This window comes from Phyllostomus discolor, chromosome 3 (assembly GCF_004126475.2).
Source record: "Phyllostomus discolor isolate MPI-MPIP mPhyDis1 chromosome 3, mPhyDis1.pri.v3, whole genome shotgun sequence".
Lineage (NCBI taxonomy): Eukaryota > Metazoa > Chordata > Mammalia > Chiroptera > Phyllostomidae > Phyllostomus > Phyllostomus discolor.
This window is the reverse complement of record NC_040905.2, coordinates 83,873,526-83,896,510: the sequence shown is the minus strand read 5'-3', so window position 1 is coordinate 83,896,510 and position 22,985 is coordinate 83,873,526. Positions and strand designations below refer to the sequence as shown.

At 40.4% G+C, this 22,985-nt stretch overlaps 1 protein-coding gene across 1 annotated transcript in view; it reads right to left on the bottom strand.

Moving 5' to 3' along the window:
• The window catches only part of SNX24 (sorting nexin 24), a 140,940-nt gene that overhangs the window by 48,943 nt on the left and 69,012 nt on the right, over positions 1–22,985 (bottom strand). Inside the window, exon 3 of the mRNA XM_028514771.2 lies at positions 10,389–10,493. Coding sequence (XP_028370572.1) covers positions 10,389–10,493 — 105 coding nt within the window. The remainder of the gene's footprint in view (positions 1–10,388; positions 10,494–22,985) is intronic.

The following is a 22,985-nucleotide window of genomic DNA, read 5'->3' as shown; positions in this document are numbered from 1 at the left end:
ATGTTTCAGGCTCATGCACACCAGGTGATAATCTGTCAGGTACACTGTTCAAAGGATGTCGTTGCCCATTTAAAAACCAGAAAAATATGGACTAAGATTTTGAGTTTATAGCCCTGGCTAACATAGCTCAGTGGATTGAATGCAGGCTGTGAACCAAAGTGTAGCAGGTTCGATTCCCACTCAGGGTACATGCCTGGGTTGCAGGCCATGACCCCTAGCAACTGCACAGTGATGTTTCTCTCTCTCTCTCTATCTCCTTCCCTTCTCTCTCTAAAAATAAATAAATAAAATCTTTTTTAAAAAAGATTCTGAGTTTGCTATGCTGTAATTCTTATTAAAATTCTATTAAAGTTGTCTTTCACTCCCTTAGAATTTCTGTAAATTATTAATTAAAAATCTTAATATTATAGAAAACTAAAAATGGTCTACTGGATTCTGATGATTAAGGGTGGTTATCTTTTTTTTTTTTTCAGGGAAACTAAGAGTTAATGTGTCTAAAGAGATAAAACAGAAATTTGAAAATATAACCAAAAAACATCTAGACAGATTAGAAAAAATAAAAAAGAACTCTTAGAATAAAAAAAAAACCCATTAAAATTTAAGTCAATGAATGAACCTCCACCTCCAATAAGAAGGACTAGATGTACTTTTTCTTATTCCTCTGCTAAGTAGAACTAAAACCCTGGACTTTATTTATAAACAGACATAAAAAGATTATAAAAGGTTAAGGGAAGAAAGAAGACCCAAGGAATGACACAGTGGTAAGTTTTACCTTACCTGGATTTTTGTTCTACCTCATATATGTCAACTTGGAACAGAAAAGCTGGCAACCAGGAAATGCCAAGAGATGTAAACAAATGAAGCCCCAATAAAGCTTGTTTCTTTTAGAAAAAGAATTGTATAAGAGACATTCTAGTGACACAGAAACCTTTTAGACACCGACCATTCTACTCCTGCCAAACACCACAAAAAAACTGTCGCTACCTCCAGTCATGCCAGCCAAGGTCTCCTGGGAAGCCTAGACCTAGTGTGGAAACACTCATGAGGGTGTACAAGGCACCCAATGCCAGGCGGTGTAAGAGAAGGCCAAGTAAGGAGTCAGGGCTTTCATCCCCATGAGCCAGTAATGCGCTCCCTCCCATGCAGTCGGTGGAGACCACACAGAGAGCTGCTGGAACTCCCTTCATCTCAGCAGTAATGAGGAGCACCGTTCCTACCCTGAGTGTCAAGGAAGGCAAGTGGGGAATTCAGTCTTCTACCTGCACCTGGCAGAGATGAGGTGGAGTGCCCATCCCCCACTTTCTCCAGACTGCACAGTATCAGAGAAAGCCAGTGAAAACAGAAGGTTTAAATAAAGTGATTCAGAGTCTTATAACAGAATGCAAAATTATTAGGATTCAATCAGAATCATTCATTATACTAAATCCAAGAAGATCTCAAACTGAATGAAAAAGACAGTCAATAAATGCTAATGCTGAGATGACAGAGATGATAAAATCATCTTACAATGATTTTATGCCAGCCATGATAAAAATATTTTAGTAAGTAAATATGAACATGTATGAAACAAATGAAAAAAGAAAAATTCAACAAAGTAATGAAATATAAAGTCTCAGCAAAAAAAAATAAAAGCTATAAAAAAGAATTGAACAGAAATTTTAGAACTGAAAAATATAATAACCAAAATACAAAGCTCAGCGAACAGGTTAAACAACAGATGGAAGAAACTAAATAGGGAATCAGTGAACTGAAAGACAGAACAACAGAAATTACTCAACCAGACCAATGGAGAGAAAACAGTCTAAAAAAATGAACAGGGCCTCAGGGCCCTGTTGGACTATAACAAAAACTCTATATATCTGTCATCAGAGCACTAGAGGGAGAGTAGAAAGAGGGAGAAACCAAAAAATTCCTTAATTAAATAATGGCTAAAAACTTCTGAACCTGGAAAAAGACAAACCTACAGACTCAAGAAGCTGGGAGATGTCCAAACAGAAACAACGCAAGACCACATACACACCACAACATATCACCATTAAACTTCTGGAAACTAATGACAAAGATAAAATCTTGAAAACAGCCATTTTAACACAACACCTGACATAATAGATGGAAAACAATGTATATGACAATGGATGTTTTAAAATCACAAGTCATGGTGCCAGAAGGAAATACACAATATTTCCAAATGATGGGGGCAAAAAAAAAAAAACCTTATTAACCCAGAATCCTATATTCAGAGTGATCAGACTTAAACATTCTCATGTCCTTGTAATGTTCAAGAGGAAACTAAAGATAATAGGTAACCACTAAAAGAACAGATATAAACTAACAGAGAAATGGAAAGAGAAAAGGAAGGAAATGTGACAGCAATTCAAAAGTGGGCAAAAAAAAAAAAAAAAAAAAAAAAAAAGAAACAACCTTCAAAAACAGAGAGGGAATAATAGAAAGCTCAGATAGTTGAACTAAGCCTAATTGTATCAGTAATCATGAAAATACAAGTGGGAAATTTTAACATACTTTTTTTAGAATAGAACAAGTGGCTAAGTTAAGTTATAGGAGGTTGCAGTAGCGTGCTTAACAAACGATGTGGTTACATACAGCACACTATACTTTAATTAGAGCATGCACATTTTGAAGCACACATCATCAATTTTAATAAATGCTTCAATGTGCTGCTGAAAACATTGAAAATATAATACTCTTTGATTCAGTGCAGACTGCTGACCCAATGGAACTTTATACTATACTATATAATTTAAAGATTGAGTGAGGGGAAGATTCGCAGATAATAGACTTTTCTGAAGATACCATCCTGCAACTATTGTACAACAGACCACCATTGCCCCAGCTGTGGAGTGGTTTTCTTCAAATGAACTATTTTTCAAGGATTTACAGCAGCTTAGATTATCCTTAGTCATGATTTCTGGGAGCTATTTATGTTTAGCGCCCAACACTCAATGTACATTTAATTACTGTCCACTCCTTATGAAAAAGGTGAAAATATAAACAGCTGTTCTCAAGTAAGTGACCTAAGACGTGGGTACCTTTCTCAGAAAGAGAAATTTCATACAACTGCAACAAATGGAACAATTGATGTATGCAAAATTCCTGTAAAAAGTCTTTGCCTGAAAATTATGCCAGTTTGTAATTAATGTCATTACTGAAGAAAGGAGAGGGACCTGCCCGTAACATCAGCCTCAAATAACAAGTGAAGCCATGAGTAAACCTCAACCTTAACCACCATTTGTTCTTTCTTTTCGCAAAGATTATGAATCTTCATCTCAGACAAGGAAATTTTGCCAGCTATGTCGAAGCATTACAGCATTTCTGTCATTCTTCGTACACTGCCCTTGACGCACCCTTTCTATCTACAGGCTCATATCCTTGAGCTTAAGGAAACTTACAACTATTTTTCCTTTGACTATTCCCTCCCCTACTTTTGTATCTTCCCTTTTCGCTTCTCTCTGGGATGCTAGAAAGAAGTAAGACATTAGACCTGGAAGCATCCTCTAGGTCTCTTACCTTCTGTTGGAGAGTTTTTGTACCTGTACTTCATGGAACAGCATCCCAACTACACAGCAGCTACTGAATGTTTTCAATAGGATAACACAATAATTCTAATAATTTGTGTGTTCTCCGATTTTTCCTTTTCCACAGTATCTTAATGTCATCTTTAGATGTAATCCCTTTGTGAAACTTGGTTTATCAAATCAATATTTTTCATCACCAAAAAGGATTTCTTCAGGAAAAAGAAAGGATTACATTTCAGAACCTAGAGACTTGGTGAGCCACATGCAAGTTCCTATGAAATCAATTTTTAAGATATATTTTGTGTCCTGAATTATCTTTCCTGAAGAGTCAGGATTTGAGTTCATGTTGGTCTTTCTGTTCATACTGCTTGTTTTCTGCAAGTGCCTGGCTCTCCTTGGTTACAGATCTCACTGAAAAGCAGCCCGGACACCTTGGGTGGGTTTCCTCTGCTGCTCCATCAGCAGCATGCGCGCCGCACGCCTCTTCCAAGTGCAAAGACAGTATAGGTGGAGCATGCAGCCTGCCAGGCTTTTCCATGGGGGTTGTCTATTAGGGGTCCCACTATCCTCATAGAAGCCTTAGCTCTCCTCAGCCATTCTGTTTAATACAGGGTCCAGCAGAAGTAAGGCCTGCTTGAGTGTGGTCGGTAGGGTAATAACATGGGTGTAATAATTTATAGTTTTAATTTGAATATTTCACCTAAAATGTCATATGGTCTGCTTGAGTATGATATTGTTATGTTACAGAGTTACATGCTTATGATTTGTAATAAAAGATTTTGCAATAAAACAGGGGTGTTATTTGTGCCAAACCCTATATTTTGTTGTATTGTTTCATTTTTAGGAAAAAAAAGTCATAAATTTTTTTTTTGCCTGGTCATAAACATCAGGCTGCCTATATTCTGTACAGAGTAAGTAGCCTGGGCACCTGTCCCATTCACACAGCCTGAATGAAACCACTTGTTTTCACTTTCACTGCTCACCTCGGCCTCTACCTGACCTGCTAATCCTAAGAAGCTCCCCACCACAGCATACATCACATGGCCAAGTTCGGACTGCTGCTTTCTGCTCTGTGTTGCACCCACTCCCACACTCCCAGGGCATTCCATCTTCCAGAAAGTTGTCAACAATTTTTCTTCCTTTGATGATCCCCTCTTTCCCCTGACCATCCACTACTTAACTGTTGAAATTTATTCCTTCTGAAGTTTTTATACTTTTATTTCAGTGGGATCTCAAGAAATAAGGGAAGTATTCTCAAAAGAGAACATGAAATTATTATATAAAACATGTTTAATGATCAAATCAGTTTTTGAAACCCCAATAATTTATTAAGATTTTTGTGTCTATCCAGATGACTTAATACAGAAAACTGACACATTCTCATAGTTCTCATTGGATTTTAAATATTCAAGTTATAGATGGAAAGAAGCACCAATCTACTGATCTATCAAGGAAGCTGGGGCATAGATTAGTCAATTAAATTGTGTTACTTGATGATTATAAGGTTATTTCTCTTTAATATTATTATCATTATTATTATTCCTAAGTGAAATTATTTGTCAAGACTGAAAAACTTCTCCCGACTTGGAAAATCTACAGTGCATACTGAAAAGAAACAATACTAAGAATTAAGAAACTAAAATTTCAGTCCAATCTCTAATGAATATACTCCAGGAAGTGAGGCGAGCTTCTTTACACCACTGGACCTTTTCTCCATCTCTAAAATACAAGAGTGGTGCGGGCCACCTTAGGGAATGTTTGCACTGACCAAGCTGCTCCTTGGATAAGAGGAAGAGCCATTTTCTCTGGCCCTCTTAGGAGCTAATCTGCCTGTTTTATGGGTGAGAAACTGAGGCCAGCGGGATGGTCATGAACATAACCAAAGAGCAGAAGGCAAACTGGACTAGAAAATGTCTATGTGCCCTATGAGCTGGAAATGGTATGGCTTTGCAGTATTAATACTTCCTCGGGTTTATGGGCCAGAACTGGGCCATCCCAGCCAACTCATGCCCAGAAGGGTTAGGGACAGGACATCATCTGCTGAGAAGTGCTGGTGACATATACACCCTGGAGTTTGACACAGGTATAAGTTCTCAGGGTGATTGGGACGCTAACTGGAGTTACACAGGTGAGTAGAAGGAACAGTAATAACTATCATCTTTTTTTTCTAGTTTTAAACACTTTTTATTTTAAAAGGAACTTAATGACCAAAAGTTATCAAGAAATGAAACTTAAGCCAGGGTTTTTACTTCACTTGGGTAAAGCATTCACACTCATCTTTACAATTTCCATCTAATTTCCACTGCCTGCAAATTGAATCAGGTGCAATAGGGAGAGAAAACTCCTTTGAACTAGATGGGATTTTTTTTTTTTAAGACAACTAAGTGCTACCAGAGCCATCTCACGGAAAAAAATCAAACAAACTTTTTGGCTAACCCAATACATACCGAGTAACTTTTTAAAAATTATATTTTATTGATTATGCTATTAAAGTTGTCCTGATTCTTCCTCCTTTGCTCCCCTCCACCCAGCATCCCCCACTCCCTCGGGCAATCCCCCCACCATTACTCATGTCCACTGGCCATGTGTGTAAGTTATTTGACTACTCCATTTACTATACTGTACTTCATATTCCCATGGCTATTCCGTATCTACCAACTTATACTTCTTATTCCGCTCACCTCTTCACCCATTCTGCTCTACCCCCCTCCCATCTGGCAACCATCAAAACATTATCCATATCCACGATTCTGTCTCTGTCCTTCTTCTTTACTTGTTTTTTTAGATTCAACTGTTGCCAGATATGTATTTTTGCCATTTCATTCTTTATAGTTTTGATCTTCTTTTTCTTAAATAAGTCCTTTAATATTTCATATAATATCTTGGTGATGATGAACTTTAATTTCTTCTTGTTTGGAAAGCTCTTTATCTGCCCTTTGATTCTGAATGAGAGCTTTGTAGGATAGAGCAATCTTGGCTGTGGGTCCCTGCTTTTCATGACTTTTAGTATTTCTTGCCAATCCCTTTTAGCCTGCAAAGTTCTTTTGAGAAATCAGCTGATAGACTTAGAAGGACTCCTGTGCAGTTAACTAACTACTTTTCTCTTGCTGCTTTTAAGATTCTCTTTTTGTCTTTAACCTTTGACATTTTAACTATACTGTGTCTTGGAGTGTGCTTCTTTGCATACACTTTGTTTGGGACTCTCTGTGCTTCCTGGACTTTCATGTCTATTTCCTTCACCAAATTAGGGAAGTTTTCTTTCATTATTTTTTGAAATAGACTTCCAATTTATTGCTCTTTCTCTTCTCCTTCTGGCATCCCTATGATGCAAAATGTTGGAACACTTGAAGTTGTCCCAGAGGCTGTTTAGACTATCCTCTTTTTTGGGGGATTCTTTTTTCTTCTTGTTGTTTTGATTGGTTGTTTTTTTGCTTCCCTATGTTCTAAATCATTGATTTCATTCTCAGCTTCATTCATTCTACTGTTGTTTCCCTGTAAACTGTTCTTTATTTCAATTAGTTTATCTTTGTTTCTGACTGGGTCTTCTTTATGCTGCTGAGGTCCTCACTAAGTTCCTTGAGCATCCTTATAACTAGTGTTTTGAACTCTGCATCTGACAGTTCACTTATCTCTGTTTTGTTTAGCTCTTTTTCTGGTTTTGATCTATTCTTTCATTTGGGCCATGTTTCTTTGACTCCTCATTTTGGCAACCTCCCTGTGTTTGTTTCTGTGGATTAGGTAGAGCTGCTTTGATTCTCTCTTTTTGTAGTGTGGCCTAGTAGAGTAGGTGTCCTGTGGGGTCCAGTGGCATAGCCTCCCCTATCACTCAAGCTGGGCACTCAAGGTGAGCCCTTTGGGTGGGCTGAGTACACCCTCCTCTTGTAGTGGAGCCTTTGTTACTGTTGACAGGTCATTGGGAGGGATTTAGCTTGGCCAGTCAGCTGTAAGGACTGGCTATGATCACTGACCACCAGCTTCCACCCTGTATGGAGGATCAGCTGTGCAGGAGTAGGGTGGTAGTGTTCTGATGTGGTCTATAGCTGTCCACTGGGTGTGCTGGTCCTGAGGTTTCCTGAGTTATGCAGGCCAAGGTTAGCCCCCACTTGTGTTTTCCCCAGGGTACTCTGCCTGAGCTTTAAAGCAATCTGAGATGGCTGCTACTTGTGCTGGGCTTGGGGATTCCCAGGTGAAGCCAAGCTGTGAATCTTAGCTGGCTGCTCCTAGTGCAGTGCCTGAGGCTCACTGAAGCCAGTTCATGCTCGTTTAATAGGACTTAGGAAGTTGTGAAGCATGAGCCAAGACCAGCCATTCATGTAGAAAAGCAGCTTGGGTTGGCCCACAATTTGGGTGAGGCAGAGTCTCTGGGGATCTCTAAGGAGGATCAGTGTTAGCCAAGTTGATGGAGTGTCAGATATGACACCAGCTTGCCAGCTCTGTGGGGGGAGGGCTCAAAAAAGGAACATGGCCTCTGTTTACCTTGACGCCAGATACTTCAGCTTCTCCCTGTATATCATTCATTGGTGCCTTCCAAGCTGCTACCCTGGTGCTGGAGCTCAGAGGGAGTGAGTCTGAGTAGGTGAGTCCATGTGTGGGTTCTTTAAGAGGAACTGCTTGGGGCTCTGGAAGTTTCTTGCATGGACTCAATCCCCACTGGTTTTTGTAGCCAGAAGTTGTGGGGATTTATCTTCCTGGCACTGGCACCCTGGGCTGGTGGGCCTGGTGTAGGGCTGGGACTCCTCATTCCTGAGATATCCCTCCAAAATTTTTATCCACCACATGTGGGTGTGGGTCCAGGCCGTTCTGCATCTGCACCCCTTCTACCAGTCTGGATGGATGTGGTTTCTTTAATTCCATAGTTGTCAGACTTCCATTCAACTAGATTTCTGACATTCCCGGGTGATGGTTATTCTACACTTTAGTTCTAATTTTGATGTGGTTGTGCAAAGAGGCGAGAGCCATGTCTGCCTCCCCACCATCTTGACTAGAAGTGACATCCCCAGGGATTTAGCTGACAACAAATTGAATACTAAATACACAATAGGAAACAAGCCCTCTCAGTACTTCAACCACATCTTTCAAGCCCTGTTTCTGAGACTACAGAATTCTAAGCTCCATTTGACTGTCACTGTAAACTCCTCTCTGTGCCAGATGATTTTAGCCGCATATTTATATTCAAAGTACAAACAACTTAAAATGTTTACACTGAGTAGTAATGGAAGTCATGTGTCAAATACAATGGGAGGAAAAAGAATAAAGCTTTCTTCAGAACTAAAGCTTGAAGATACACAATATCTTTGGAAAATGTGCCTTACAAATAACGCATTGTTTACCTACACCATTTAATTATAGAGAACATGCATTTTTACCCTTTGCATACAATGTTTAAAGTCTTGTTTTTTAGTTTTTGGTTTGGTTTTACTCTACAGTATTGCCTGAAGCTCTGGATGTCTACTAGCTCCATATCCATACTCTCAAAGCACACAGCCACACACTTTCCTGTCATTTGTGGTCCCCAATTCCTTTAATCTCCCACTCCCAGGGAGAGTCAGTGAAGAACTCACCACCATGTGCAAAAGCAAAAGAGCAAAAGCAGTGAAGAGAGCCCTCCTCAGATGCTCTGGGGGCTGCCAGTTGTCAGCATTCCTATCTGAGCAGAATAAAGACCAGGAAAACTACAGGAGGCCAGGAGAGACTCAGCATCTATCCACAGGGAGAGAGTCCTCTGAATCTATCACTAAGTACAAGCCTTTAGTGACAGCTTCTCCGCAGCCTCTAATCACCAGCCATTCAGGTAAAATCACTCAGAAAAGTTCTGTAGAGGAAATAGTATGCTGGCTTAACACAGCCCTTAGCTGCCCTCCTGAACAGAACCCATCCTAGGGTCAGTGCTAAAGGGGTCAGGGAGGTACCAATGGAAGAAGACAGTCATGGCTGCCAATAACTTTGATGTAGCATGTCTTATATAAGGATAGATCATCGTGGTAAATTTGTAACCCTTGGGTGAAATCCAACTTTTCTTTGAGAGCCAAGACTCCCCAACCCCTAATCTCACACTACCTCAGTCCTTCTCATGCGTCAGCCTCTGAAGTGGACTCAGGTGTCCTGCCTGAACGCACAGCTGCCACATGCTGTGCCCACCCCCACAACCTTACCTCAGCGCTTGCCCTGGGCAGTGTCCTTTGGATAATGGTGACCACACTGAATAGTCGCCTGAGCCCTCTAGGTTTTTTTGTTTCAAATCTCAGAGAAGCAGACACTTTCCTTTTGCTTTTCCTATCACTCAGCAGAGAAAGAAAACTTCCGTCTACCTTATTCGGGTCATTTTGTTTACAATTCTCAGTGCAGAAAAAAGCAACCTACTTCATTCTTTTAAAAATATAAATTCTAGTTTTCAAAGAAGTTGGCACTTCATTAGAAGCAATTTGTATACACTCATTTTCAATTTGATTCCAAAGATATATTAGCCAGGTCCACTGGAAATTATTTAGTTTTTCTTACTATCTCCCCAACACCAAAAACCTAAAGGCAGGGAATATTATGAGAAAGCAATAAATCTATTTTGTAGAGCTGAATTTAAAAAAAAAACCCCGCAATAACAGACTCTTTTGATATCAGTTTTTACCTTTATACTAATTTCCATTTCCCTGATCCACATAACTAATTTTAAATACAACCTAATTAAAGCTGAAAGAACCAGTTAAAAACATATCTATAATTTTAAACTTTATTTTAATCTAGAGTGTTTGGTTGCTTCATATCTTTTGCATCTCACCCATAAGTCGTGAGAAAAAAAATATCAAGCTAAATGATTACTTAAACTGCATTAGGTTAACTGAGGATCTAAACACATCTTACCTGTAAATATGTTTCCAAACCTTGTCGTCGTTGTTCCAACACTTTGGGGACCCAGTTCCTCACATGTTTAGAAGGGATTTCTGGAGTTTTGATACATTTCTTAAGCTATAAAGACAGAAACAAAAAAACACATAGAAAGTGTCTCTTAATTATAAAGACGTTATGAGGGGAAGCCAATAAAAAAAGGGAACTGTTATCTCCAACAAAAAGATAAGAGGAAAATATAATAACACTGAAATTACCAAAAAATTCTTTACTTAGCTGCCTTAAATGTTCAGATTTTAGGATAAAATTTTTGTCTTTTTGGTAGTTGTTGCTATTGTTGTACATCATCTGTATTTCAAACTGGAATTATTTTTTTTCCTAAAAAATTAAAAGTAAATGAATTTTTAAAAAGTAAAAAAGTTTATAATTTTCCAAATTAATTAATACAATGAAATTTTGTCTGCACAAAGTACTTTTCTGATGAAAAGCCTCTCTACATGTTTTTCACATAAAAAAAGCAAAACAAAATGCCATTGTTCATGCCCATCACACCGTAAATGCCGTGTGAGCTAGACCACATCATTTAGAGAATTTCCTGAAAGTTTTATAATAAAATGAACTAAAAAACAGAGACTGATGCTTCCAGCATTCTTAAGAATTAGGTCCAAATTCTATTCATGAAAACTGAATGAAGGTTCTCAGCTAAGCCTTTGGGGGAAGCCATTTTAAGGGACAATATAAAGAAAAAAAAGTTATATTGGAAGCGGAAGTAGGAATATCTGTGTTAGGTGTATCCTACTATACACCACATCCTAAACCTGTGAATATTACCTTACTTGTCAAGGTACTTTGCATATCTGATTAAACAATGAAGAGATTATTCTAGGCTATCCAGGCAAGTTCAATCAAATCACAAGAAACTAGATAAGAGGAAGACTGGAGGGTCACACTCAGCGAAAGGTTGGGAGTGGCTTGCTCTGACAATGGAGGGAGGGTCAAGAGCCCAGGCAACCTCTGGGAGCTGGAGTGGGAAGGAATAGGTTCTCTCTCATAGCCTACTGACACCTTGATTTTTTTAGCTTAGTGAAACTCACTTTGGACCTCTAACCTTGAGAACTATAAGGTAAATTTGCGTTGTTTTAACCCACTAAATTCGTACTAACATGCTATAGCAGCAATAGGAAACTAACACTGTCCCCAAAATGGAATGAATTAAAATATTCTAATTAAAAACTTGAAAAACCTACTGATTACTCCTTTACTACACATGCAAAGAAACAGTAAAAAATCTCTAAGAAAATGCACAGTCAAACCCCAGCAGCTAAAACTGTAATACAAAATTCTTCCCATGCATTAGTATTTATTCACCATTAACCATTCTAGGCTAAAATTTGTTGCAGGTCATGAAAAACAAAGGAGTCTTTGTGCATTTCAAAGATCAGCACTTCTAGTGCAAGATACTAGGCTGGACCTGAGCTGCCTCCTTCCTCCACACCTGAAGTGCCATTAAAATGATAGTGGGGAAGTGCTGAGACTACAAGCCTATTTTTCTTATCGTCCTCACCAAAAGAACTATATTATTGAGACGAAAAATGAATTCTGTTAAGTTTAGCCAAAAAGCTAAGTGGAACCCAAAGGTAATCAGAAGTCACTGAGACGGTCTCTTCATAGAAACTCTTTTAAGGTGGAGCAAACTCAGCTAGCTTTTTCTTTCTATCCTACACCCCTTTCACCTGCTTCCTTCTTAAAATGTGACCACGATGGCTGGAGCTGTCATGACCATCTGCCATCATGAGGCAGCTCTCAGGATGGAAGCCAGATGTTCCAGATGACTGGACAGATAGAAAGAAGGAGCCAGTGTGCCCAACAGCCTCCTGGAGCTGCCAGAGCCACAACCTGCCCACTTCCAGATTGCTTTTTTTTTCTTTCCTTTTTTGTTAGATTTTATTTATTTATTTTTAAAGAAAGGGTAAGGGAGGGAGAAAGAGGAGAGAAACATCAATGCATGGTTGCCTCTTGCACCCACTACTGGGGACCTGCAGCGCTACTCAGACCTGTGCCCTGAATGGGAATCGAACTGGTGACCCTTTGGTTCGCAGGCCAGCACTCAATCCACTGAGCCCATTAGGCTGGGGTTCAGACTTGTTTTTTAACAGGATAAAACTCCGCTCCCCCCCAACATTCTTTTAAAGGTTACTGCTACTTGGACCTTTTTTTTAACCTGAATTTAATCATGGTAGGTATTTTAAAAAAGGAAGAAAGAAAAAGGAAACCAAAGGGAATACAACACAGAACAATGAACAGAACAGGACAGGGAGAAAGGGACAAACACCAAGAGAGATTAACCAATTTCTACAAGACAGAAAGCAGAAGCATGCCAATGAGGAAAAGTGCGCAGAGGAAGCCCCAATCCACACCTCCTCAGGAAGGGGATGACATTGTAGGGGGGAGCCAATCTTCTCAGCAGCCCTGAGAGGCTCTGTGCTCAAGACCGGCATAAGAAGAGGCGCTGGACCATACCTGTGCCATAGCACACACTATATCGACCCACCATAGCAGAGTGACTAGCAGCCTGGTTTTATCCCTCATGCATACACTCCACCCCATTAAAAAAGGGTCAATGTCCCTAAAGAAAATGAATGAAGCGTTTGGGTTGGACAAGGGTTTTGCCATTTGAGTCATACTGGTACTCATGGAGTCCCCAGCCTAATAGCTGGCTCTCTCCCCCCATTCTCTACAATGAGGAACTTCAGTAACACACCCTATAGAAGGACCACACTTATATACCCAAAGCAAAGGATCCAATAACAAATACCCAGAATAACTAATCTCATTGGATGGGCAATCAAGGGCCACTTTCATGGGAAAACAGAACCATGGAAGGGAAAAGACAAGAAAAACAAATGGGACAACTAATCCCAAAGGAAGAAACATAAATCAAATAGCAGAAGAGACCTTTAAAAATTCTATTAGTATCTTCAGGGAGATTTGAGAAAATATGGCTTGTATGAAACAAGAACAGGTTCTTATAAAAAAGAAACAATCAGAGAATAAGAGACATTGGGAATTAAAAAACATAACAGAGAAATAAAAATTAAAAGAGGTAGAATATAAAATATAGAGATCTCTCAAAGCATAGAATAAAGAACATGAGAGAAAAGGTAGGTGAAAAGATAAGGCACACACAGAATGAATCCAGGAGATTTTCTATAAAACTAATAAGCCTCCCATAAAGAATAAGAAAATATTCTCAAACAATAAAAATATTTTTTGTATGACTCCAGGTATGCCTTCAGATTAAGAACTCATTGAGCACCTGCTTAATATAAAACAACAACCCGTACTAGTGACATTTACCTGTTGAGATTTCAGACTATCAAGGGCAGAGAGAAAACAGAAAAAAAATATAGGTGGCAAACAAAGGAAGCAGAACTGCAGTGGCAACTGACTTCTCATCAGCGGCAGTGGATGCTAGATCGATGCTTCTGGAACCAGCCCCACCATCAACCAAGTGAGAGAGAACAAATGCATTTGCAGACGTTCAAGGACTTGAAAAGTTTACCTCCCGTGCCTTCTTTTACACAAAGTTGAGCATGTAATTCTAGGAAACTAGGATTAAAGCAAGAAAGAGAAAAACAGGATCTGCCCTTGGAGCTCCACCCATTGGTGTGGGGAAGGGAACTCCAGGGACAGCTGAGCACAGCAGCCTAGAGAAGCATCGGGGCAGGCTAGAGCAACAGGTCAGGGGATTGGAGAGGGGAGCCTGTGGGAAGATGTTTGATTAGATGCAGTAGGTAGTATGGAGGAGGATAAATTTAGGGTTTGTTAAATAAAGTGCACTATTCTTTTGTCTATTAAAAGAAAGTAAGTTCCAGGGAAAGCAAAGATTTTCTGAAGAAGGTCATGGAACAGAAGACACTCAACTCCTCCAGTGTTAATCCAGTGCTAGAGGTACTCATGTACCCAGAAAAAGACAATAAAAAATAAGTTAATAAAGCAGAGTGAGGGCTGATAGTAACTGAAGGGGATGTGTGTTGGGCAGCTGGGGAAGGCGGGTGCGAGATGGGGATGTCTGAGTTGGGGCCTGATTCATGCTGGGAGGCAGGCAGCGAAGGAGCTGGAGAAGGAAGGTTGCAGCAGAGACTGAGCAATGGAAAGGGAGGACCAGGCTTGGTGTTCAAAACACAGAAAGAAGGAGATGGGTTCAGAGAGGTGGCAGCTTCAGACACTGGGAGGCCTTGGAGGCTAAGGTGGGATTTGCACATCATTTTAAACAGGAAGCAAACTGAATACCGTATTTTGCTGTGTATAACGTGCACCCACGTTTTTGTGCACATCATACATGGGATTATTATACCCATGGTATGAAATCATTATACCCATATATAATGCACATCCTTATTTTTCCCTAAAAAATTTGGGCAAGAAAGTGTGCATTACACACAGCAAAAATACAGTATCTTGAGCAAGGGAATGGCCTGAAGTAACTTTTACTTTAAGAGAGCATGCTAAATTCTACCAGCAAGATGGACTATGGGGGGCTGGAGTCAAAGTAAGGAGACCTGCCCAAAGCTCCAGCAGAAGTCAGGTGAGAGATGATGGTGAACTGGACTATGATCCTGTCAGTGCAGGAATATGGGGGAAGAAGAGGTGACCAGAATGATTCTAAGACTGTTGCCATCTGAGAGGTTACCGTTTTAAGGTTTTCGATGTCACCTGGCAGCCATATTTTGGGTGACCTGCCTGTTGTTTCTGAAAGGTGGCAGGGTGCCAGGTTTTGGAAAAATGGCAGAGAACACTAGTTATCTCCCCCAGTTCACTGTCCCTCTCTTCTACAGAACTGAGCTCCTAATTTTTAGCTGAGTACCTCATCACCCAGAAAAAGGGACACATTTCCCAATCTCCCTGGAAGCTATGTGTGGCCATATGACTGAGTTCTGGTCAAAGGCATGTAAACATGCATGTGTATGTGGCCTTCAGGAAATAGTCCCAAAGGGAAGGACTCTCTCCTTCTTTCCTTTCCACCTTCCTGCTGCGTGAACTGCCCAAGTCATGGTAGACCTGCAGCGGTCACCGTCAACCATGAGGTGGAAGCCTTGTGTTGAGAACAGTAAAGCCACAAGAGTCTGGGTCCCTGATGATCATGAAACTTGCCACACTAGCCCTAGACACTATGTGAGAGGAAAATAAAGGTGTGTCCGTTAATGTCACCATTATTTTGGTTCTAGAGTCACTTGCAGCCAAATCTAATCCCATGGAAGTAGCAGACATGGCTGATACTGCCAAGTGCAATACTGACTACCTCCTTCTTCTTACAAAAACATCCCAATGCTATTCAGAATGCCAACATATAGAGCAAAAAAATCTCTATTTCCCAAGTTCTATTGTAATTAGAATGGCCAAGTGACAGAGCTGTTAATGAAAGGTAGTATAAGTCTACTGGGTAGGGTTCCTGCTTTCCTCAAAAACAAACAAAACAAAACAAAACAAAACAAAACAAAACGAGCTCTCCTTCCCACCAGAAATGTGGAAGCCATGTCTGGAGGGACAGCAGCTGTGTTGTAACCAGAGGGTGAGAGCCACATGCTCAAGTAAACAAGGTGAAGCAGAAAGGAGATTGGCTCATAGGTAATGTGGAACTGCTACATCGGTTTGGATGCTTCCCTTTAGTTTTCTTGAAATATAATAATTAATCTCTTACATTTAAGAAACCCAGTCAAGTTCCTATGATATCCCACCAAAGATAATCCTGACATAAAGGAATTCATTATGCAGCTCTAACTTTAAGTGGGAGAAGTCCAGTAGGTGTCCAGGTGGAGATGATGTGTGGACAGTTGGAGGTGAGTCCATAAACCTGTAAGTCAGAACACGTGAGTGGTATTCAGAGCCATGGAACTGGGGGATATGACACTGGCAGTTAGGTACAGGCAAAGGAAAAGGGCTGAAACAGGCAGAATCCTAAGGTTGCTCCCAAGATTCCTGCCTCCTGGTATACATGCCTGCATAATCCCTTCCTCTGGGTGCAGATGGGACCTATGAATAGGGTGAAATATTCACTTCCTTGATTGGGTTACATTATATGACAAGTATTACATTATATGACAACACAGTCACTTCCTTGATCGTATTACATGCTGTAATATCTAGTCGTAGCAGGCTTGGAAGACATAAGCTGACTGGCCACATGGCTAGGATTTAGGTGGCCTCTAAGAGCTGAGAGCTATCCCTGGATGAGGACAAGAAAAAAGGGACCTTAGTTCTATGACTGTGAAGAACTGAGTTCTGCCTCAATAAGGACATGACACTGTGAAGAGGACACTAAGCTTCAGATGAGGTCACAGCCTTGGGGGCCCTTGATTTCAGCCTGGCAAGACTCTGAGCAGAGAACCTGGGACACCTGAGCCCAGACTCCTGACCCATGAAACTCTGATAACACAACTGTATTGTTCTAAATGGCTACATGTGTGGTAATCTGTTATGTTACACTAGAAAACCAACACATGGGCCACGGTCTAAGACATCCGACTCTGAGCGGCAGGGCAAGCAGTGGCGGGGTGGGGGTGGGTGGAATAGTACGTTAAGTCAGGAAATGTTTCTAGAAGGGGCACAATCATACTGTTCTGCTGATGCTGGGAAGTCAGAACCACTGGACAAGGAGAGTGGGAACCTGGAAAACAGAGGCTCCTTTTCCAGGAACTGTACTAAGAGGGAAGGAGAGCAAGGGGCTGAACGTGGGAGGGAAGCATAGGGCTAAAGGCACATTTTATTTTGTTACATGGCAAATATATCCTATGTATGGATGAGACTGACTGATCCAGTATTGAGAAGAGAGAAAGAGAGTGGGGCGGGAACTATGACTGTAAGAGAATGTATACCATCTCTCTACTTGCGGTATTTCTTAAACAAAAAACCAGAAAATGCTCAATTCTTCTGTGGTAAAAAGTTCAGTAGGTTTCAGTGTAAATATAAAGTTCCTTTAACTACTGAATTGCACATTTCTTATATTGCACACAAAAAAAATCAACCCCATTATCTGTCTCTCTGCTTTTTTGTTGTTGTTGTTGTTTAAATCTTGAAGATACAGCACTGAAAACATTTTTTTCTTTTTATTTATGTCAGGAGTCCCGAGGACGCCGATCATCACAGCTGCTGGGATCTGTGACGGCGTTTGTAGCTGAGTAATGGATTGCTTTAGATGCAGAGAGACAAACCTGAGACGATATGTTTCCACTAGGGCTCAGCTGCTTATAAGATAAATAACCCCCTGCCAGTCCATGCGATGATTAACTGTTCTGGCCGCTCTGCGTCCAGCCAAACGGCCTTTTGGATCCCCACAGATAGCCAGCAGATTCCATGATACCAGAAACACAATCCCCTTCGCCTGGCAGGACCACTCCTTCCCCTTTTACATCGTTAGAGGAGTTTACGCAGAACTTACACAGACCTGCCATATATGCATCAACTCTACACCCATTTCTCCACAGAAAGGAACAGAAACGCTTTCCCCAAGCACATAAATAAAAAGATGGAAAGAAATTAAAGTTAAGAAAAGAGTGAGGGACATCGGGGGTAAAATTCAATTTTTACCCCATATTGTAACCCCTATGTCCTCAGAACTCCCTGCAGAGACACTACACGTGGTGCTGTGCTCCTGGTTTAACCCCATATGGCAGTTTTCTGTTTTTCCTGAAATACATCCTTCATTAATTAAATATGAGAATGCAATTCTCAAGCCAAAGGTAGGCAATCATAAGAACAAGGACAGTTAACTCAGGAGTGATCCAGCACCATACCACCCTGAAACCTTTGTGAATAAAAGGGTGGGCTGGAAATGGCAAGAAACAGCAGGAAGGGCGTGTAAAACATGCTCCAAATTTGTGAAGGTTTTCCTCTCCACACCCATGGTTCCAGGGTTAGGGAGGTGAAGCTGTTTGCAAGGACCTCTGTTGAAAGTTGGCTGTAGCAGCAGGGCGTGAGCAGGTGTGGCTGGGACATGGAGAGAGCATGCACAAGATTAAGGCTCATTCTCTCCTGACAGCCTGGGTCTTAATCTTGTCATGACGGAGGACACCTTATACGTTTATTTTTTAAGGAAACAGTGCTAAATATGAACGGAGAAGACTAGGGTGGGGGGTTGTTTCAGTGTCAGTGTGGTGGTGGTGTCTTCCCATCTTAACCAGCAGAGCTGCAAAGGAAGCACACGTATAACCTGGGATTAAAGTGACGATGAGCTAAACTCCCACAGTAAAAATTATTCTTGTCAACAAAACACTGCTCTAGTCATTCATAAATAAGAAGTCTGTCCAGAACGTATCCAGCCATGTCATATGAAAAATAGAGACATTTACTGAAGAAGACACAAAAATATAGTAATATTGTACACAGGACAATGACGCTTCAGTCCCCTTCAAAGTAGGTGCCTTGGGACCTCACACAGTTCTCCCTATCGCCATGAGCTATCCTCTAGTATTTTCCTGAATCTCATTGAGGGTCTAAAATGTCTTCCCTTTCAAAGGTGGTTTTAGTTTTGGGAAAAGCCAGAAGTCACAGGGCTCCAAATCTGGGCTCTAGGGGAGTTGAGTCACCTGGGTGATTTGATGTTTCGCCAAAAATCTCTGCACGAGATGTGATGCATGAGCAAAAGCATTGTCGTGATGAAGCTGCCAATCACCAGTTGCCCATAGCTGTGGCCTTCTGAATCATCCAAATAGCTTCCACAAAGGATGTTCTAGCTTAATGCAAAATTTGATGCAGATTCATTGCTCAACCTACTCAATCATTTTGAATATGAGGGCCACACAGCACACACCCTCTCTCAACAGCATTTACCACCCCCACTGACTAGTACAGTGAAGTCATCATTGTTCACACATGTGCATTCCAGTCCACTCTCCTTAGCTGCCAGGTTATATGAACATCATGCAAACCGTTCTCATTATATTAACAATGACTGGACTTTTCCTGGACAGACCTGATATGCATGATGTTCTCCAAATATTCCATTTGCCACACGCTTATTTAATGCCTAGTGTGTGTCCAACACTAGTAGGCAGTGAGGAAAATACAAAAGATGAGATGTGAGCCCTATGTTTTAAAAATGTATATCTTAGTTGGAAAAACTTAGGGACAACTAAGTTTTAATCATCTCTGAGATGTTTTTAATTTAAGTGGAAATTTATATTCTAAATGGAACAAGAGTCCAAGAACAAAGAGACTAGGGAATAAAAGAAACAGGGAAGAAGGAGAACCTGAAATGTTTTAGTTTGGTGTGAACAGACGTGACACAAAGGGAAAGACATCCAGCATGGCAAAGACAGGGAGGTAGTGATTTCCACACATGGGGGACAGGGTGAGATGGGCTTGGTTGCCACTGATGTTTTCTTAGGTGATGCAGAGAGAAATAAGACTGGCCCGTAAAGGGTTTGTGAGAGACAGAGTAATGGTCCCCGCTAAAGACGTCTACGCCCTAATCCTTGGAACCCATGAATGAATTACCTTAAATGGCAAAAGGCAGTTTTCAGGTGTGATTAAATCAAACATTGTGAGATGGGAAGATTATCCTGGACCATCCAGGTAGGTCCAATGTAATCTCAACAGGAGGTGGAAGTGCCAAAGTCAGAGAGAGGAGATGGCATGATGGAAGCAGAAGTTCAAGTGACATTCCTGCTGGCTTTGAAGATGAGAAGGGGCCATGAGCCAAGGAATGCAAACAGCCTCTAGAAGCTGGAAGCAGCAAAGCAGCAAGGAACAGAGCCCTGCTGACACATTTAGAGTGAGATGATAAATGTGTGTTTTTGAAAGCAAAGTGTGTGGTGATTTATTGCAACAGCAACAGGACACTGCACAGGGTTTAAGATTATTGGCCTCGAGAGTCACTGTCTGTGATTTGGAAGACAGCGCAGACCCACTTCAACACAGTTGAATGGAGGGATGAAAATGAAGATAGTGTTTCAGGAAAAGTAATCTGGTACAAAAAATGAAAGAGAAGACCAAGATCCAAAATAGTGAAGAAATACTTACATAAAGTAGTAAGACTCTACATTGGGATGGTATGAAATGGTGCCTATGATAGAAATCTGGAAGAACAAATCAACAGGACTTGATGACAGTCTGGATATGGAAGGTGAGAGAAAGGCAGGAAAGACCTCTAAGGTGTCACACTTTGTGGCTTCGGTGCATGTGATGGAGGGGAGGATGCGAGGGCTGTGTCTAAGAGAAACCTTAACAATGTAACCGCGCTACAGGAATTCTCCAAAGTCAGCAGGCATGAATGATCTGGAATGCTGGTTTAGCACGCACAGTACTGGGCTCTGCCACAGACAGTCTGATGTAGCGTGTCTGGGTGGCACTCAGGAGTCTGACCCTCAGTAAACACTGTTCTGATGCAGGTGATTCCAAGTTCACACTCTTAAAAACACCAATCAAGAAAAACTAAAAGGAAATGGAATCAAATACTCATTATAGCTCTGGAAGAAACAACTAATCTTATGTAAAATCTGAGGGGGTAAAAATTGACATATTAGACAACATAAAAATTTAAAACATTTGTAAATTAAAATAAATATCATAGCCAAAATAAAAAGGTCCTTGGTGAAAAATACTTTCAGCAAATGGCTAATATTTTATTAACAGGCCACACAAACTAACGAGCAAAACCAACTGAGACCCCTGCAGATAAATGGGAAAGCACGTAAACAGAATTCCAAAAAGAAGGACTAGAATCATAAACAAACCATAAGAAACACCAATTAAAATAGCAACAAGGCACCACAGACTGCTTGCTAAATAAACAAATATCATTTTGGGGGGTAGTATTCAAAGCTGATGAGATTCTATGATACTTTCATACTTGTTGGTTGCATTATAAATCCTCTATAACCATTTTTGAAAGAAAGTAATTTGGCAATATATATCAGGAGCTGTAAAAATATCCATACATTTTGACAGAAAATGCTTCTTTTAGTAATCTAGCTGTAGGAAACACTCTTGAATATGGGGAAAAATTTATATGTAATGAAGGCTATCAATTATTGGAAGTTTACCATGTGATACACATGATTTAATTTAGTCTGTGAAACAATTCAATGAAGTTACCACTCTAATTATTCCTGTACTGAAAATGGGGAATCTGCGGCACTGATCATGTGACTTGTTGCAAAAACTTAAAGAGCTGGGAGAGGTAAAGGCAGGCTCGGAAACATTCTGCTCCCAGAGCTTGCACACTTCAGTTCTGCACCATCGTTACCACCATGTGGGAACATGGTTCACACAGCAGCATTTGGTGTACTAACAAATGCAAGAAAAAATGCAAAAGTGGGAGGTCTGAAAATTTCTATTCCCTTAACTCCGGTTGGCCTGATAATATAAGAATAGCTCAAATTATTAACAGAATTGCAGAAATTGAAATAAGTCCTACGAAATCTGGTTTTTTTCCTGACTGTGAGTAAGAACTGCTTGTAATCACTGCAGACAGGGTCCTCTTATGCAGAAGAAAATAAACTGTATGAGAGGAGAGCAGGGTGAACGACCCTCCACTCCAGGGTGGGCCTAATTGGCAGTCACCCAGCTGTGCCCGGTGTGGAGTTGGTCCCCGAGTACCGGGTGAGGACAGCTGGGCTGTGCTGGGGTCATGGAGAGATGGGCACTGACCCAGGCAGTTAGGAGGGAGTCCAGACCCTGGTTGCCAGAGGTTGGGAAGAGGATGGAGTTCTGGTTTCATCTCACTGCAAGGACTTCTTTCATGAGGTACCTACTGGAAATCTCTCTAGAATCTGTTTCCTTGAAAAACAGTAAACAAAAGAGAATTTCTTGAGAAGGACGTGAAACCCATTCCAGGTTTGTTTCCCTTGGAGGCCTCTGCGTTGAAGGTTTTGTACAGTCAGCGAGCAGCACCAGGCCCAAGACTGTGCTCATCTGTGTTGTTTCTTTTGGAAGCAAATTTGAGTGTAATGAAATTTTAATCCTAACAGAAAAGTGTACAGGTAGCCTAGAGCTCCTCTTCAAAAGAACATAGAGAGAAAACAGTCTCCTTAATTTCTCAAGAATATCTTATTAAAGTTTCTTCTCAGGACTCTATACTCTCTTACCTAAAAAAAAAAGTGGGAAAATTCAATTTTAAAAAATGCTAAAGAACTTCTAATACAGAGTAAACACATTTTCACATTATTTATACACTGATATTTCCCAGGGAATTTAAGATGTGTTTAATGAAATTAAAAGAATAGGCCCTTTCTTCAAATACTTATTATCTTCCCATCTAAGTTTTTATCCAAGTAACAAAAGTGAGGAGATTAAATTATCCCATACATTTTACATATGTGTGTGTATACACACACATACACAAAAAACATAAATATATGAATATGCATATATTATTAATGAAAAGTGATAAAATTGCAATAACTCATATACTGATTTTCTAGGCAATTTCATGAGGCATTTCTAGGAATAAGATAATTTCAGTACCCCAATGATAATTTATAATCTGCAAAATATTAAATTTGGGGTACAAAATAAAGTATTTACTCTTCTACATTTTACAGGCCATTTCTTCAAAAACTCAGCTATTCCTTTTTCATTCTTGTCTTTTATCTAAAATTTTTAACGAAACAC